We start from the raw sequence: 16,107 nt of genomic DNA, 5'->3' as shown, positions 1-16,107 counted from the left end.
GAAGCAGGCTTCATCCAGGGAGCCCGATGCGAGACTCGATCCCGGGTCTCCAGGATCATGCCCTGGGCTGAAGGTGGCCCTAAACCGCTGAGCCACCAGGGCTGCCCTCCTCTGTGTTTTTTAAACTTGAAAGTTCAAGTTTTATTTTTTATAAGATTTTGTTTATTTGTGAGAGGAGAGAGAGGGAGAGGGTGAGGACGAGAGCATGAGTGGGGGGAGGGGCAGAGGGAGAGGGAGAAAGGGTCCTAAGCAGACTCCACGCTGAGCGTGGAACCCAACACGGGGCTTGACTCCACGGCTCAGGGTGCTTGACTCAGGGCTCAATCCTATGACCCTGGGATCATGACCTGAGCCCCGGGCAGATGCTTAACTGACTTAGCCACCCAGGTGTCCTGAAAGAAGTTTTTATGTTCAAAGATGAGATTTTAGGGATTTCCTTGTATCAAGACCTGAGATGAAGACAGGGAACCATGACCTATTATTCCCCTATCTGCAGATTGTCTAAAAGATAGAGGTGGTAGGGCCCCAGTCATTGAGCATCTACCTTCAGCTCAGGTCATGATCCCAGGGTCCTGGGATTGAATCCCACATTGGGTTCCCTGCAGGGAGCCTGCTTCTTCCTCTGCCTGGGTCTCTGCCTCTCTCTCTGTGTCTCTCATGAATAAATAAAATCTTAAAAAAAATGGAAGTGGTATTCTGGCTCTAGTGCCCTTGTGACTGGGGAAGGTGAGAATTTAAGTCTTTGCAGAACCATACTGCTAATTCTCATCATTGTCTGCCGCTTCCTAAATGCTCACTTGTGCACTAAATCTTTAACATTACAATGTTCTTTTTTCTTAATTCTTTAACAATTTAACATTTATTGAGCACTTACCATATCCTAGGCCCTGTTCCAAGTCTTTGTATTGAGAAATTTACTCATTACAATAACCCTGTGAAACAGGTACTATCATTTTCCCCCTTTTACCAATAAAGGAAACTGAGGCACCTGTTGAAGCAGATTGTCTAAGGTCATACAACTTGCAAGTGCTAGAGCTGAAATTGGAATCCAGGCACTTTGTCCCTGGAGCATATACTCAGAAATAATGTACTATATTACCTCTATAAGAAATATTTTTGTGAAAAAAATCAGAATTTTATATGGATACATCACCCAAGATAAAACCCAAGTATAGCCACCGTGTCATTATGGTTTATCTTTATGCATAACCTTCATCTTTTTTTTCCCTAACATGTATTTCCATTTTTTAAAAGATTTATTTATTATTCATGAGAGACACAGAGAGAGAGAGAGAGAGGCAGAGACACAGGCAGAGGGAGAAGCAGGCTCCATGCAGGGAGCCTGATGTGGGACTCGATCCTGGGACTCCAGGACCATGCCCTGGGCCAAAGGCAGGCCCCAAACCGCTGAGCCACCAAGGGATCCCCTAACATGTATTTCCAAAAGATGAGTTTTATTATATTTGTTTTTCATGGTTAAATAGTCCTTAGGAAGGAGAAGGAGCAAAGGTGCATCCTTTATTCCAATGAACATTTTCTTACAAATACTAATTATTCCGTTCGTTTCTTTTTTGTAGGTTTTATTGAGATACAATTCACTTGCCCCACAATTTTCCCATTTGAAGTGTAAAATTCAGTGTTTTTAGCACATTCACAGACTTGTGTAGCCATCACTGCAATCAGTTTTAGGACATTTCATCATTCCTAAAAGAAGCTCTGTACCCTTCTGCCATCATGCCTCCAAATGCCCCATTTCCCCAGCCATAAGCTATCGTGAATCTATTTTCTCTTTCTCTCTCTCTCTGCCTATTCTGAATATTTCATATAGATGAAATAATAAAATTTGTGACTTCTTTCATTTAGTAAAATATTTTGAAGATCTATCCATACTGTAGCAGGTGTCAGCCCTTCATTACGTTATTGCCAAATAATCTTCCATTGTATGGATATACCGCATTTTGTTTATCCATTCTTCAGTTGATGGATATTTGTGTTCTTTCATGTTTTAAAAGATTTTATTTTTACATAATCTTTACACCTAACTTGGGGTTTGAACACACACCCCAAGATCAAGAGTTGCACATGCCATCGACTGAGCCAGGCAGGCACCCCTGTTTTCATGTGGTGGGGTATACACCTAGAAGTAAAAGTGCAAGGTCATATGCTAACTCTCCATTTAGCTTTTTGAGGAATTGCACAACTGTTTTTCACAGGGGCTAAACCATTATATATTCCCATGAACAGTGTATGAGGCATCTAATTTGTCCACATACTTGCTAACACTTGTAATTGTCCGTTTTTTTTTTTATGAGTGTAAAGTGGTATTTCATTGTGGTCTTGATAGGCATGTCCATAATGACTAAATGATGTCAAGCATCTTTGCATGATCTTATTGGCCATTTTTTAAATTTATGATAGTCACACACACAGAGAGAGAGAGAGAGAGAGAGGCAGAGACACAGGCAGAGGGAGAAGCAGGCTCCATGCACCAGGAGCCCGACGTGGGACTCGATCCCGGGTCTCCAGGATCACGCCCTGGGCCAAAGGCAGGCGCCAAACCGCTGCGCCACCCAGGGATCCCTTATTGGCCATTTTTATATCTTCTTTGGAAATATGTATTCAAATCCTTTGCCCATTTTTAGTTGTGTTATTTGTATTATTATTGTTTAGTAAGTGTTCCTTATGTATTCTAGATACATATTCCTTAACAGATAAATGATTTGCAAATACATTCTCCCATTCTGTGGATTGTCTTCACTTTCTTGTTAGTGTCTTTTGAAGTACAAAAGTTTAAATTTTGACAAAAGCAAATCACAATTGCTTGTGATTTTGATGCCATATATATACATGAAGGTTTTGCTTAATGCAAAGTCCCAAAGATTTATTTTTAATTTTTAAAATTTTTTATTTTTTGTATATTTTTTAATTGGAGTTCAATTTGCCAACATATACCATAACACCCAGTGCTCATCCCGTCAAGTGCCCCCCTCAGTGCCTGTCACCCAGTCACCCCCCCCCTTCCACCTCCCCTTCCACCACCCCTTGTTTGTTTCCCAGAGTTAGGAGTCTCTCATGGTCTGTCACCCTCACTGATATTTCCCTCTCCTTTCCCCATTATTCCATTTCACTATTTTTTATATTCCCCAAATGGATGAGACCATATCCTGTTTGTCCTTCTCCGATTGACTTATTTCACTCAGCATAATACCCTCCAGTTCCATCCACGTTGAAGCAAATGGTGGGTATTTGCATTTCTAATGGCTGAGGAATATTCCATTGTATACACAGACCACAGCTTCTTTATCCATTCATCTTTCGATGGACACTGAGGCTCCTTCCACGCACAGTTGGGCTGTTTTGGACATTGCTACTGTAAACATCGGGGTGCAGGTGTCCCGGCGTTTCATTGCATCTGAATCTTTGGGGTAAATCCCCAGCAGTGCAATTGCTGGGTCATAGGGTAGCTCTATTTTAAACTCTTGGAGGAACCTCCAGACAGTTTTCCAGAGTGGCTGTACCAGTTCACATTCCCACCAACAGTGCAAGAGGGTTCCCCTTTCTCCACATCCTCTCCAACATTTGTTGTTTCCTGCCTTGTTAATTTTCCCCATTCTCACTGGGGTGAGGTGGTATCTCATTGTGGTTTTGATTTGTATTTCCCTGATGGCAAGTGATGCGGAGCATTTTCTCATGTGCGTGTTGGCCATGTCTATGTCTTCCTCTGTGAGATTTGTGTTCATGTCTTTTGCCCATTTCATGATTGGATTGTTTGTTTCTTTGCTGTTGAGTTTAATAAGTTCTTTATAGATCTTGGATACTAGCCCTTTATCTGATACGTCATTTGCAAATATCTTCTCCCATTCTGTAGGTTGTCTTTGAGTTTTGTTGACTGTTTCTTTTGCTGGAAAGAAGTTTCTTATCTTGATCAAGTCCCAGTAGTTCGTTTTTCCTTTTGTCTTTCTTGCCTTCATAGATGTATCTTGCAAGAAGTTGCTGTCGCCAAGTTCAAAAAGGGTGTTGCCTGTGTTCTCCTCTAGGATTTTAATGGATTCTTGTCTCACATTTAGATCTTTCATCCATTTTGAGTTTATCTTCATGTCTGGTGTAAGAGAATGGCCTAGTTTCATTCTTCTGCATGTGGCTGTCCAATTTTCCCAGCACCATTAATTGAAGAGACTGTCCTTTTTCCAGTGGATGGTCTTCCTGCTTTGTCGAATATTAGTTGACCATAGAGTTGAGGGCCCATTTCTGGATTCTCTATTCTGTTCCATTGATCTATGTGTCTGTTTTTGTGCCAGTACCACACTGTCTTGATGATCACAGCTTTGTAGTACAACCTGAAATATGGCATTGTGATGCCCCCAGCTATGGGTTTCTTTTTCAATATTCCCCTGGCTATTCAGGGTCTTTTCTGATTCCACACAAATCTTAAGATGATTTGTTCCAACTCTTTTCTGAAGAAAGTCCATGGTATTTTGATAGAGATTACATTAAATGTGTAAATTGCCCTGGGTAATGTTGACATTTTCACAATATTAATTCTGCCAATCCATGAGCATGGAATATTTTTCCATCTCTTTGTGTCTTCCTCAGTGTCTTTCAGAAGTGTTCTGTAGTTTCTAGGGTATAGATCCTTTACCTCTTTGGTTAGGTTTATTCCTAGGTATCTTATGCTTTTGGGTGCAATTGTAAATGGGATTGACTCCTTAATTTCTCTTTCTTCAGTTTCATTGTTAGTGTATAGAAATGCCACTGACTTCTGGGTATTGATTTTGTATCCTGCCACACTGCCGAATTGCTGCACGAGTTCTAGTGATCTTGTGGTGGAGTCTTTTGGGGTTTCTGTGTACAGTATCATGTCATCTGCGAAGAAGGAGAGTTTGACTTCTTCTTTGCCAATTTGAATGCCTTTTATTTCTTTTTGTTGCCTGATTGCTGAGGCTAGGACTTCTAGTGCTATGTTGAATAGCAGTGGTGAGAGTGGGAATCCCTGTTTTGGGATCTTAGAGGAAAGGCTCCCAGTGTTTCCCCATTGAGAATGATATTTGCTGTGGGCTTTTTGTAGATGGCTTTTAAGATGCTGAGGAATGTTCCCTCTATCCCTACACTCTGAAGAGTTTTGATCAAGAATGGATGCTGTATTTTGTCAAATGCTTTCTCTGCATCTATGAAGAGGATCGTATGGTTCTTGTTTTTCTTTTGTTAATATGACCTATCACGCTGATTGCTTTACGAGTGTTGAACCAGCCTTGCATCCTGGGGATAAATCCCGCTTGGTCATGGTGAATAATCTTCTTTATGCACTATCCTATTGGCTAGTACCTTGTTGAGAATGTTTGCATATGTGTTCATCAGGGATATTGGTCTATCATTCTCCTTTTTGGTGGGGTCTTTGTCTGATTTTGGAATTAAGGTGATGCTGGCCTCATAGAATGAGTTTGGAAGTACTCCATCCCTTCCTATCTTCAGAACAGCTTTAGTAGAATAGGTATGGTTTCTTCTTTAAACGTTTAAACGTTTGCTAGAATTCCCCTGGGAAGCCATCTGGCCCTGGACTTTTGTGTCTTGGGAGGTTTTTGATGACTGCTTCAATTTCCTCCCTGGTTATCGGCCTGTTCAGGTTTTCTCTTTCTTCCTGTTCCAGTTTTGGTAGTTTGTGGTTTTCCAGAAATGCGTCCATTTCTTCTAGATTTCCTAATTTATTGGCGTACAGCTGTTCATAATATGTTTTTAAAATCGTTTGTATTTCCTTGGTGTTGGTGGTGATCTCTCCTTTCTCATTCATGATTTTATTAATTTGAGTCTTCTCTCTCTTCTTTTTAGTAAGGCTGGCTGATGGTTTATCTATCTTATTAATTCTTTCAAAGAACCAACTCCTGCTTTTGTTGATCTCTTCCACAGTTCTTCTGGTCTCGATTTCGTTGAGTTCTGCTCAAATCTTTATTAACTCTCTTCTTCTGCTGGGTGTAGGATCTATTTGCTGTTTTTTTTCTCCAGCTCCTTTAGGTGCAAGGTTAGCTTTTATATTTGAGTTCTTTCCAGTTTTTGGATGGATGCTTGTATTGCGATGTATTTCCCCCTCAGGACTGCTTTTGCTCTATCCCAAAGATTTGGAACGGTTGTATCTTCATTCTCATTAGTTTCCATGAACCTTTTTAATTCTTCCTTTATTTCCTGGCTGACCCTTTCATCTTTTAGCAGGATGGACCTTAACCTTCACGTGTTTGAAATCCTTTCAAATTTCTTCTTGTGGTTTAGTCCCCTACTGGGATCCTGCCTGGTTTCCCTGCAATAGTCGGGGGAGGGGTGGAGTCAAAGTTCCTGCTTCTTGGGGCACGGATCCCCTGTCCTGAGGCTCCTTGCAGACACCCCTCCCCCACTGGATTCTTTTTTTTTTTTCCATCTTCTTACCTTGTTAGAAGAAGCGCAAACTCTTCTCTCTGTAGTGTTCCAGCTGTTCTCTCTTTAAATTTCAGGTCAGCTTCTAGGTGTTCAGGATGGTTTGGAAGTTATCTAGGTAAGTTGGTGGGGACAGGTGACTTGGGGACCCTGCTCCTCTGCCAGCTTGCCTGCCCCCCCAAAGACTTATTCCTATACTTTAAGAATTGTATTGTTTTAGATCTTATGTTTCAAAATTTGATCTGAGTTAATTTATGTATATGGTGTAAGGTAGGAATCTAACTTCATTCTTTTTTTCCCCCCAACTTCATTCTTTTGAATGTGGATATCCTGTTGTCCCATCATCATTTGTTGAAGAGTATTCTTTCCTCGTTGAATTTTCTTGTCTTTGTTAAAAATCAATTGATAATGATGTGTCAGTTTAGTCCTCTCATCTGTGACATGTACCACTCTGGTCCAGGATGTTGACAATGGGAAAGACTGCATACGTAGGAATACGTATTTATATATATTTATATATATAAATAGACTATATATGTATTCTATATTCTATTTTCCCCTCAGTTTTGCTGTAAACGTAAAACTGCTCTTAAAAAATAGTCTCAAAAAATAGTCTTAAAAAAAAGTGAACTTGATCATTACAAAAGAAATGTTGAAAATATGCCCCCAAAGTGAATTTTATGGTCCAGAGGAAAAACCCTATTAACATTGAAGTATATAGTTGACATCATATTGAATGGACAGTTTTGATTTCTTATCATACCACATTACCTTGTACTATATGACATCTAAAATGACTGTTGTTGGGACACCTGGGTGGCTCAGTCAGTAGAGCATCTGACTCGATCTGTCAGGGCTGCGAGTTTAAGTCTTACATTGTGCATGGCGCCTACTTAAAAAAAATTAAATGATAGTCATGAAATCTAAAGATGTGTGTGTGTGTGTATGTGTGTGTTTATTTATCTCAAGCACAAAGAGGTTGGGAATTTATTTTGTAATTTCTTATTTTTTCTTTTCATGATTGTAATTGATATGTTAAGATACTTAATATAGGGTTTTTTTTTTATTTATTTATGATAGTCACACACAGAGAGAGAGAGAGAGAGGCAGAGACACAGGCAGAGGGAGAAGCAGGCTCCATGCATCGGGAGCCCGATGTGGGATTCGATCCCGGGTCTCCAGGATCGCGCCCTGGGCCAAAGGCAGGCGCCAAACCGCTGCGCCACCCAGGGATCCCAAATATAGGGTTTTTAAAAATAATTCAAATTCAGTTAGCCAACATTTAGTACCTCATTAGTTTCAGATGTAGAGTTTAATAATTCATCAATTCCATATCCCATCACGTGCCCTCCTGAATGCCATCACCCAGTTATGCCACCCTCCCACCAGACTCCCCTCCAATAACCCTTAGTTTGTTTCCAAGAGTTAAGAGTCTCTCACGGTTTGTTTGGGATGGGAAAATGAAAATGTGATGGCGAAGCTAAGATATCTCTAGATTTTAAAAATGTCAACAGTGAAAAAAAATAAGCATTTTAGAATAGTATACAAATCAAGTTTTATCTGGAGTTTATAACACACCAAAGAGGGACTTTCACTTACCTTTCTCTTCCCACTCATTTTGTTGTGTAGATGCTTATAAACAACCTGCGTCATGTGGACCTTCAGTGAATTGTCTGAGGTTCTACCATAGGTTAGTAGCTAATTGATTATGGAATCTACCAGTTTCTGTATCCCTGCTGTGGTATTACAAGAATTGCCTGCTTGGAAAATATCTTTGTGCTAAGTCAATGATCCTCGATCAGAAGCATTTCAGAAGACTGCTCACCTCTTCCGGAAGCATGCAGAGTTCTCCACTTTTTGCTTCTAGTCTTGCTTTCTAGCTATGGCTGGACTATCCCATGCCCTCAGCTTAAATCACATCAGGCTACATATAGGCCCCAATGCCTTCACCAACTCCTGCATTGGCACTTGGAATGTCCTCTGTTCCCCTGTCCCATCTATTTGAATCCTAATCAGTTCTCAAGGCCCAGCTCAGATGTCACATCATCTATGAAACTTTCCTTTTTCTCACTTGCTCAATTTAGATGCAATAATCTCACCCCCCATGCCCTGTACTGTATATTTCTCTTATAGTAGATACTGTGTACTATATTTTATGGCCGATTGTCATATCTTCTCTTAATTTTTAAGCTTTTTAAGGTGTGACACTGTTTATGTTCCAATAGTCAGTCTGTAGCACCCAGCAGAGAGGAACACATAAAAAACCAGTAGATGCTTGGTGAATTGAATTATAGTGGATTGGAAGGAGGCTCCAGCACATTGTTAGCAGGAGGATTTAGCATGAATCTTTGTTTTCTTTTGTTAGTACAGAATTATGTGAGTCTTTCATACTGTACCTTTATTGCAGAACAAAGTACGATATGGTTTGTTCTGTGGTGTAATGGGAATTCATTTTGTGATTGTTTCAGAATCACCCTTTTGTTTATTCCACTTTTTAAAGCATAACACAAGTCAAGACAGCACTTCAGTTTGTTGCACGTGCTAAATCATTACTGCTTACAGATGGATAGTGTATTTGCCTTTCACACTGAAAGGGAAAAATTACACTCGTAGAATCCCATCTGCTTGCAACAGGATTTAGGACTCAAAACCTAATTTTATCTGAGTTCTGCACATCAGCAATAGGGAACTTTCAAAGAGTTGATTGCTAAAAGTAAGCATCATTGTTAAGGATTTCAAACTGTAAAAATGATGGAGTTCCTTGCATAAGATTGTTTATAAACATTCTTGATACAGTTTGGAATAAAACTCTTCCTGGAAGAAAATGGGAGGTTATGGAGGCATATCTAGTTAGTAATTTGCATTAGAGCTAATTGAGTATACTTCTGAGGGCAGATTTTAGATTGTCTGAAGAAGGTTAGGGGACCAAATAAATGATACCGTAAGAGCTTCTTCTAAAGCTACTAGATTCTCCCGTGGGTATGAACAGTACTTGGTGCCTGACAGTTGCTTAGTGTGAATTTCTTGAATGAATAAATGTGAATGGATGCTTCTCCAAGCCTGTTTCCTCATCTGTAAGGTGAGGGTTTTAATATCCATCTTGGAGGATTGTTGTTGAGATCAGAGCAAATGCATAGAAAGTGCTCTATGTTGAGCCTGATAAGTAGTAGGTGATCAGCAAATGATAAGCATCATGAATCATAACTGATACGTTTCCCCTCTGTTTTCATGCTGGTGGTGGCAGTAGGTTGATGGCCATAGAAGAGTCTGTTATCCCTCTGGTTGACATTTCCATTACTTTCCCTTGTATAGTATTTTATTTTTAAAATGATTTTATTTATTTAAGAGAGTGAGAGAGGGAACCCACAAGCAAGGAGAGGGACAGAGGCAGAGGGAGAAGCAGACTTCCTGCTGAGCAGGGAGCCCAACATCGGGCTCGATCCCAGGACCCTGGGATCATGACCTGAGCTGAAAGCAGACGTTTAACCAACGGAGCCACCCACGTGCCCCCACTTTCCTCTATTCTATTTTAATCTGAGCTCCATTTTTGCTTCTTATTTTTAGGAAAACTTGAGAATATAGAGTTATTTCCCCTTTGCAGCATTTTGTTTGCCATAGCTCTTTAAGCCATAGACAGAATGGGAAGTGTGTGCAGCATGGTTCAAACTTGTTTTCTTCTATTGATATGAACAGAAACCCCAGAGAAAGGATAAATGTACATGAGAGTATCACAGTGAAATAAAGCTCAAGGATTGGAATTATTGCTGTTATACACCAGAATCTACAGTAAAAATGCTTTCTATAAAATGAGAATGCTTACAGGGACACCTGGCTGGCTTGGTCAGTGGAGCGTGCGACTCTTGACCTCAAAATTGTGGGTTCAAGCTCCATGTTGGGTGTAGAGATTTCCTTTTTCTTTTTTAAAAAGTAGTCATCAAGGGATCCCTGGGTGGCGCAGCGGTTTGGCGCCTGCCTTTGGCCCAGGGCACGATCCTGAAGACCCGGGATCGAATCCCACGTCGGGCTCCCGGTGCATGGAGCCTGCTTCTCCCTCTGCCTGTGTCTCTGCCTCTCTCTCTCTCTCTGTGTGTGACTATCATAAATAAATAAAAAAAATAAATAAAAAGATTAAAAAAATAAAAAGTAGTCATCATGCCCAGTGTGAAGCTTGAACTCACAACCCCAAGACCAAGAGTCATCGAATGCTTTACTGACTGAGCCAACCAGACGCCCTGGTGGGTGTATAGAGATTACTTTAAAAAATATAAAAATCTTTAAAAAATGAGAATGCTTATAGATACCAACTTACTTAACTTTTTTTTTAATAGGCTCCACACCCAACATGGAGTCCTTTGCAGAACCCATCCTGGGGCTTGAACTCATGACCCTGAGATCAAGATCTGAACTGAGATCATGAGTTGGACACTTAACCGACTGAGCCACCTAAGCACTCCTCAAGTTACTTTCTAAACTATCGTTTTCTCTATAGGAGTTGATAAACTCAGAATTTAAAATCCTTGGAATGGTAATAATAGTCACATCATAGAGGCATAGACTCTTGAAGTAGACCGTGATAGATTATTTATTCCAACCCAACTATTCACTTGATTGTCCTCACTAGCCTCCTTACCACAGAGCAGCTTGAGCTTTGTTCAAACACTATCTGTGATAGAGCAGGGCTCCTTTCTGTACCTACCATGGCAGTTATTTCATCTACAAAGAGTTCTGACATTTAGAACAAAATGCTTCTTCACATGGAGTCTGTATAGCTATCTCTGTTGCTTTGTCTTCTCTCTCTGAGGGGAAAAGAACCAACCAACCAGTGAACCGACTGCCCAATTAACCAACCAACCAACCAACCAACCAACCAACCAACCAACCAAAAGAGTACATGATCAAATAGGTATTCATACTCCATACCTAGCCCAAGAAGTTGCATTGTGTGTGTGTGTGTGTGTGTGTGTGTGTGCTGGGAAATGGTGGCAGTATGCTTAATATTCAGTGTTTCAATCTTTACAAACTATGAAGGGCACCTTGTATCAAGGTGACAAGTGTTCTCCATCTCTGCAAGTGACACAACCAAAATGAATCAACTAATTAAATGTCTGTGAACCATCCATTCAGAATATATTATTTATTTCTGTACCTTTTAGGACTTTTAAGTTCTTCATATTTGAATTCTGAGCTTGTCTCTGCATTTACACAAAATTTCAAAAAAGATTTATTAATTTATTTGAGAGAGAGAGAGAAGAGAGCAAGCACAAGCAGGAAGGGCAGAGGGGGAGACAATCTCAAGCAGACTCCAGGCTGCGTGTGAGCCCTACACAGGGCCTGATCTTAAAACACCGAGGTGAGGACCCAAGCTGAAACCAAGAGTTGAACACCTAGCTGACTGTGCTACCCAGATGCCCCAATCTTTTTTTTTTTAAGTGATCTCTCCACCCAAATTGGCCCTGAACACACGACTCGAGACCAAGAGTTGCGTGCTCCACCGACTGAGCCAGCCAGGTACCCCTGTACAACTATCTTCTATAAAAGAACTAATTGATTTTAAAAGAGAAATATTAGGAGCACCTGGGTGGCTCAGTCGGTTCAGTGTGTGACTCTTTGTTTCCTCTCCAGTCATGATCTTAGGGTCATGAGATGGTGCCCTACATCTGTGCTCAGTGGGGAGTCTGCAGGGAGTCAGTTCTCCCTCTCCCTCTGCCCCTCCCCCCACTTGTGCTCTCTGTCACCTGTTCGCTCTCTAAAATAAATATAAATCTTTAAAAAAAGAAATACTACTAATGAGTTTGTGATTTATGGCCGAGGCAGTAAAAACTGGTCTCTTTTGCTTCCTAATCATATGTATGGAATGAATGAATTGGCAAGCACTTTTCTAGTCTTTTGCTTGCAGTTTGAAGGTGATTGCATTAGACTCTACACCTATGTGGTTCATCAGCGGAGTCAAAGAGCTGCTCCATCGGGATGTTTTTAGGGTGTCTGTCAGATTGCCTACTGAGTTAGTGCCCTTCTTTGGGCTTCCCAACCAACATTTCTTCGATTGAGCGACTAGTCCAAAGTAAGAAGAGCACATGCCCCTGGTTTGCGAGTCATTGAGCTTTCACGAGGGTCGGCTTGACAAGCCTGCTGTCAAGTATGAATCTGCTCAATGAGGAACATGCTGTGTGTGAACTTGATCCAGCTTTGGTGATCTTGGCTTTTTATTTCTCGTGCCCAGATTAAAAGAGGTTAAAGGGTCAGCAAGAGGAACATGATAAATTGCATCTGTCCTCATCTTTATATTTCAGGAGGCAAGATGTGTGGAAATTCAAGAGGGTCAGATACGAAGCAGGGTGTCACACAGTGTCCACCTTGCCCAAAGCCACTTCTCTCACTCTCCTCATTCTCAGCAACCATCTCACCTTGTGTTGTGCGGCTACGCACAGGTGACCCGTGTCTTCTCTCCCCTCTCAAAGTAGCGACATCTTCTCTTTCAACCATTATCTCCTCCTTTTTTGTTAGTTTGGTGATGTGACTTTCTGAGCACAGTTGTGGGAGACATTTTACAATAGAAACATCAGCGGAAACATATGTTTTCCTTGTAACTCTGGATTTTACCTGTCCTTGAAGCTCCTCGAATGTAAGGGGCCCGAGAAAGCATTCGTTGAATGGCCCTCACTTCTGCAATGGGGGACAGTGGGGCAAGTGTTGGGGCGTGACTTGCTCAAGATCACAGAGCTGCTCGGTGGCCAGGCCAGCACTGGGGTCCAGGTCCTTATGTGACAGGATTGAAGAATTGTAGAGTAGATGCGCACGGTTTCCATAGTTATGCAAGTGCCTGAGTGGTAATGGGAGGAATCAAACTGTAGCTATTAGTACTTCCAGAAGTGCCATCTGACATAAAATTCACTGATTGATCTTGAGAAATCTTCCTATTTCTCAGCATAGAGGAGGAATTTTGGTCCTATTATGTGGGAATGTTTTAATGTCTAATGCTGTCTCATTTTTTTTTAAATTTTTTTTTAATTTTTATTTATTTATGATAGTCACAGAGAGAGAGAGAGAGGCAGAGACACAGGCAGAGGGAGAAGCAGGCTCCATGCACTGGGAGCCTGATGTGGGATTCAATCCCGGGTCTCCAGGATCGCGCCCTGGGCCAAAGGCAGGCGCCAAACCGCTGCGCCACCCAGGGATCCCTGTCTCATTTAAATCGTATGGGACGGGCAGCCCCTGTGGCTTAGCGGTTTAGTGCTGCCTTCAGCCCAGGGCATGATCCTGGAGACCCAGGATCGAGTCCCACGTCAGGCTCCCTGCATGGAGCCTGCTTATCCCTCTGCCTGTGTCTCTGCCTCTCTTTCTCTCTGTGTCTCTCACAAATAAATAAATAAAATCTTTAAAAAAAAAATAAATCGTATGGGACACGTGGGGCATTGCCACTTTTGCAGGCCTCTAAGGGCAGAGAGACTTCTACTTCTCTGCATCACCCCCATTTTCCACCTTGTTCCATGTCTCTATCCCTAAAAATGTCAGTGTGTAACCCATGTTTGTGGCTGCCACAATCACATTCTTTTATCTGAGGAAACATGTAGCATTAAAAAAATAACTATTCAGCTGTCTGGATGGGAAGGCTTGGAAATGTACATGCACATGCTTGGCGTGGGGCACTTCAGGAGTTGACTCTTTTTCTTAATTCCAAGACATTTTTAGGAATTGAGTTTTACATCCCAATAAATTGCAGATTTTTAATGGCCTGTGTCTTTTTTTAAAAAAATATTTATTTATTCATGGGAGACAGAGAGAGAGAGAGTCAGAGACACAGGCAGAGGGAGAAGCAGGCTCCCTGTGGGGAGCCCAATGCGGGACTTGATCCCAGGACCCCAGGATCATGACCCGAGCCAAAGACAGATGCTCAACCACTGAGCCACCCAGGCAACCCAGTGGCTCGTGTCTTATGAAAATTGTCACTCAATTTTTTTTTAAAGACTTCATTTATTTATTCATGAGAGACACACAGAGAGAGGCAGAGACACAAGCAGGGGGAGAAGCAGGCTCCCTGCGGGGAGCCCGACGTGGGACTCTATCCTGGAGCTCCGGGATCATACCCTGAGCCTAAGGCAGGCGCTTAACCACTGAGCCACCCAGGTGTCCCTCACTCAATTTTTTTTAAATCTTTGAAATAGGGAGTATTTAGGTGAGGGGTGGGTCACTGTGTAGCAGATATCCATTACTCTGTCTACTGTGGACCCACTGATAACTTGTTTTTCTAATGCCCTTGAGCAGGATTACTTCTGGTAAACAGCATCCATAAGGTATGATTTGAGGAGCACTAAGGAGGGTAATGTGTCATCAGCCTGACACCACCAGCTACTAGGCCTTTGAAGGCCCTTTGTATCAGAGAGCAGTGGGAAATATGGCTTCTATAAGAGACGTGGAACCACAGGCATTAAAACCAGCAATCCAAAATAGCCTTGTCTGATGCCCTGATTTCTTTAAAAAGTTACCCTTGCTCATGAACCAGAGGCAGGTAGTAGGCTTTGATTTTTGGCTCCTGTAGCGTTCACTGGAATGGAACATTACAAATTAACACTTGCGAGCTGGAGCATCTAAAACACATGGAGCAATGCACGGATGTTGTTCTACCCGTTGTGATCAAAGACAAGCTCGTATGTGGCTTATTGAACACCAACTATCATGCCAGTTGGTTTGCAGTTCGTTGGCGCAGCACCCAATGACGTAGATATTATTGTGCCCGGTTGATTGGGGAAGGACATGTTTGTATGGCCAGGAAATGCAACAGGCAGAGATTTCAGTCCCTCTGTCTGGCTCCCAAGCAACGTGCTTCACCACTCCACTCTACTCTCTCGGACTTTTCCTGACTTAGGAGATGAGATAAGACATACCTTCTTCAGGGTTATTTTAAGAATCCAATAAGATAAACTATCTGAGAAGTGCTTTGTAACCACTAGTAAACTTTGCAGAATGAAAGGCATTGTCAGAAGTAGAAGGCAGGCTGCTCTGGTGCCTCCATGTGACCATCTACCCTTTACATAGATCTAGATGTCCTGGGGTTAGGACCTTTGCCCCTGGCTTTCCGGTGAGTAAGAGTAGTTTATGTCCTAGGGATAGATTCCGAGAGCTAGGACACTGGTCTTACCCAGTGATATTTTCGAGAGTGCGATTTCCTTGCCGTGTAGCTGAGAGGAGCAGAGAGGAGGTGAGCAGTGCGTCTGCAGGGCCCCCAGGGTTCTTTGCAGCATAATGAGGAATGAGGTGGATGCTCCCAGCTGTGTTCTAACATGCATGTCATCTCTCTCCCTTTCTCGTCTGTCATAGAGACCGAGCTGCTTCTCCGCGCAAAGGACAGCAGTCATTTCTTAATGCAAGATATCGCCTTCTTGTCTGGTAAGCAGACTTTTCATATATTTAGACCAGATAAATGTATGAGTCTCTTAGCAAAATGAGTGCGGTCCTTATTATAGAAGTAGTCACACACACACACACACACACACACACACACACACACACAGTTTGAGAAGCACTATTTTCTTTTTTTTTTTTTTCAGTTTTTATTTATTTAAGTAATCTCTACACACAGCATGGGGCTCGGACCAAAGACCCCGAGATCAAGAGTCACATGCTGAGAAGCACTATTTTAATAAACATTTATGCATTGTGCACATAGTGGCCAAACAAATGGACATTTAGAGAATAGAGCTTTTGAATGTG

General features: G+C 41.8%; 1 protein-coding gene across 10 annotated transcripts in view; it reads left to right on the top strand.

Annotated features, from left to right (window-relative positions):
- MCF2 (MCF.2 cell line derived transforming sequence) overlaps positions 1-16,107 on the top strand; it is a 118,671-nt gene that overhangs the window by 19,196 nt on the left and 83,368 nt on the right. For all 10 annotated transcript variants that reach the window (XM_072744626.1, XM_072744632.1, XM_072744627.1 and 7 more), the window contains one exon: positions 15,715-15,783. In XM_072744626.1, the coding sequence (XP_072600727.1) occupies positions 15,715-15,783 (69 nt within the window). The remainder of the gene's footprint in view (positions 1-15,714; positions 15,784-16,107) is intronic.

Source organism: Vulpes vulpes, chromosome X (genome assembly GCF_048418805.1).
Source record: "Vulpes vulpes isolate BD-2025 chromosome X, VulVul3, whole genome shotgun sequence".
NCBI classification, from domain to species: Eukaryota; Metazoa; Chordata; class Mammalia; order Carnivora; family Canidae; genus Vulpes; species Vulpes vulpes.
The sequence above is the reverse complement of the archived record's forward strand: the minus strand, read 5'-3'. Positions and strand labels throughout refer to the sequence as shown.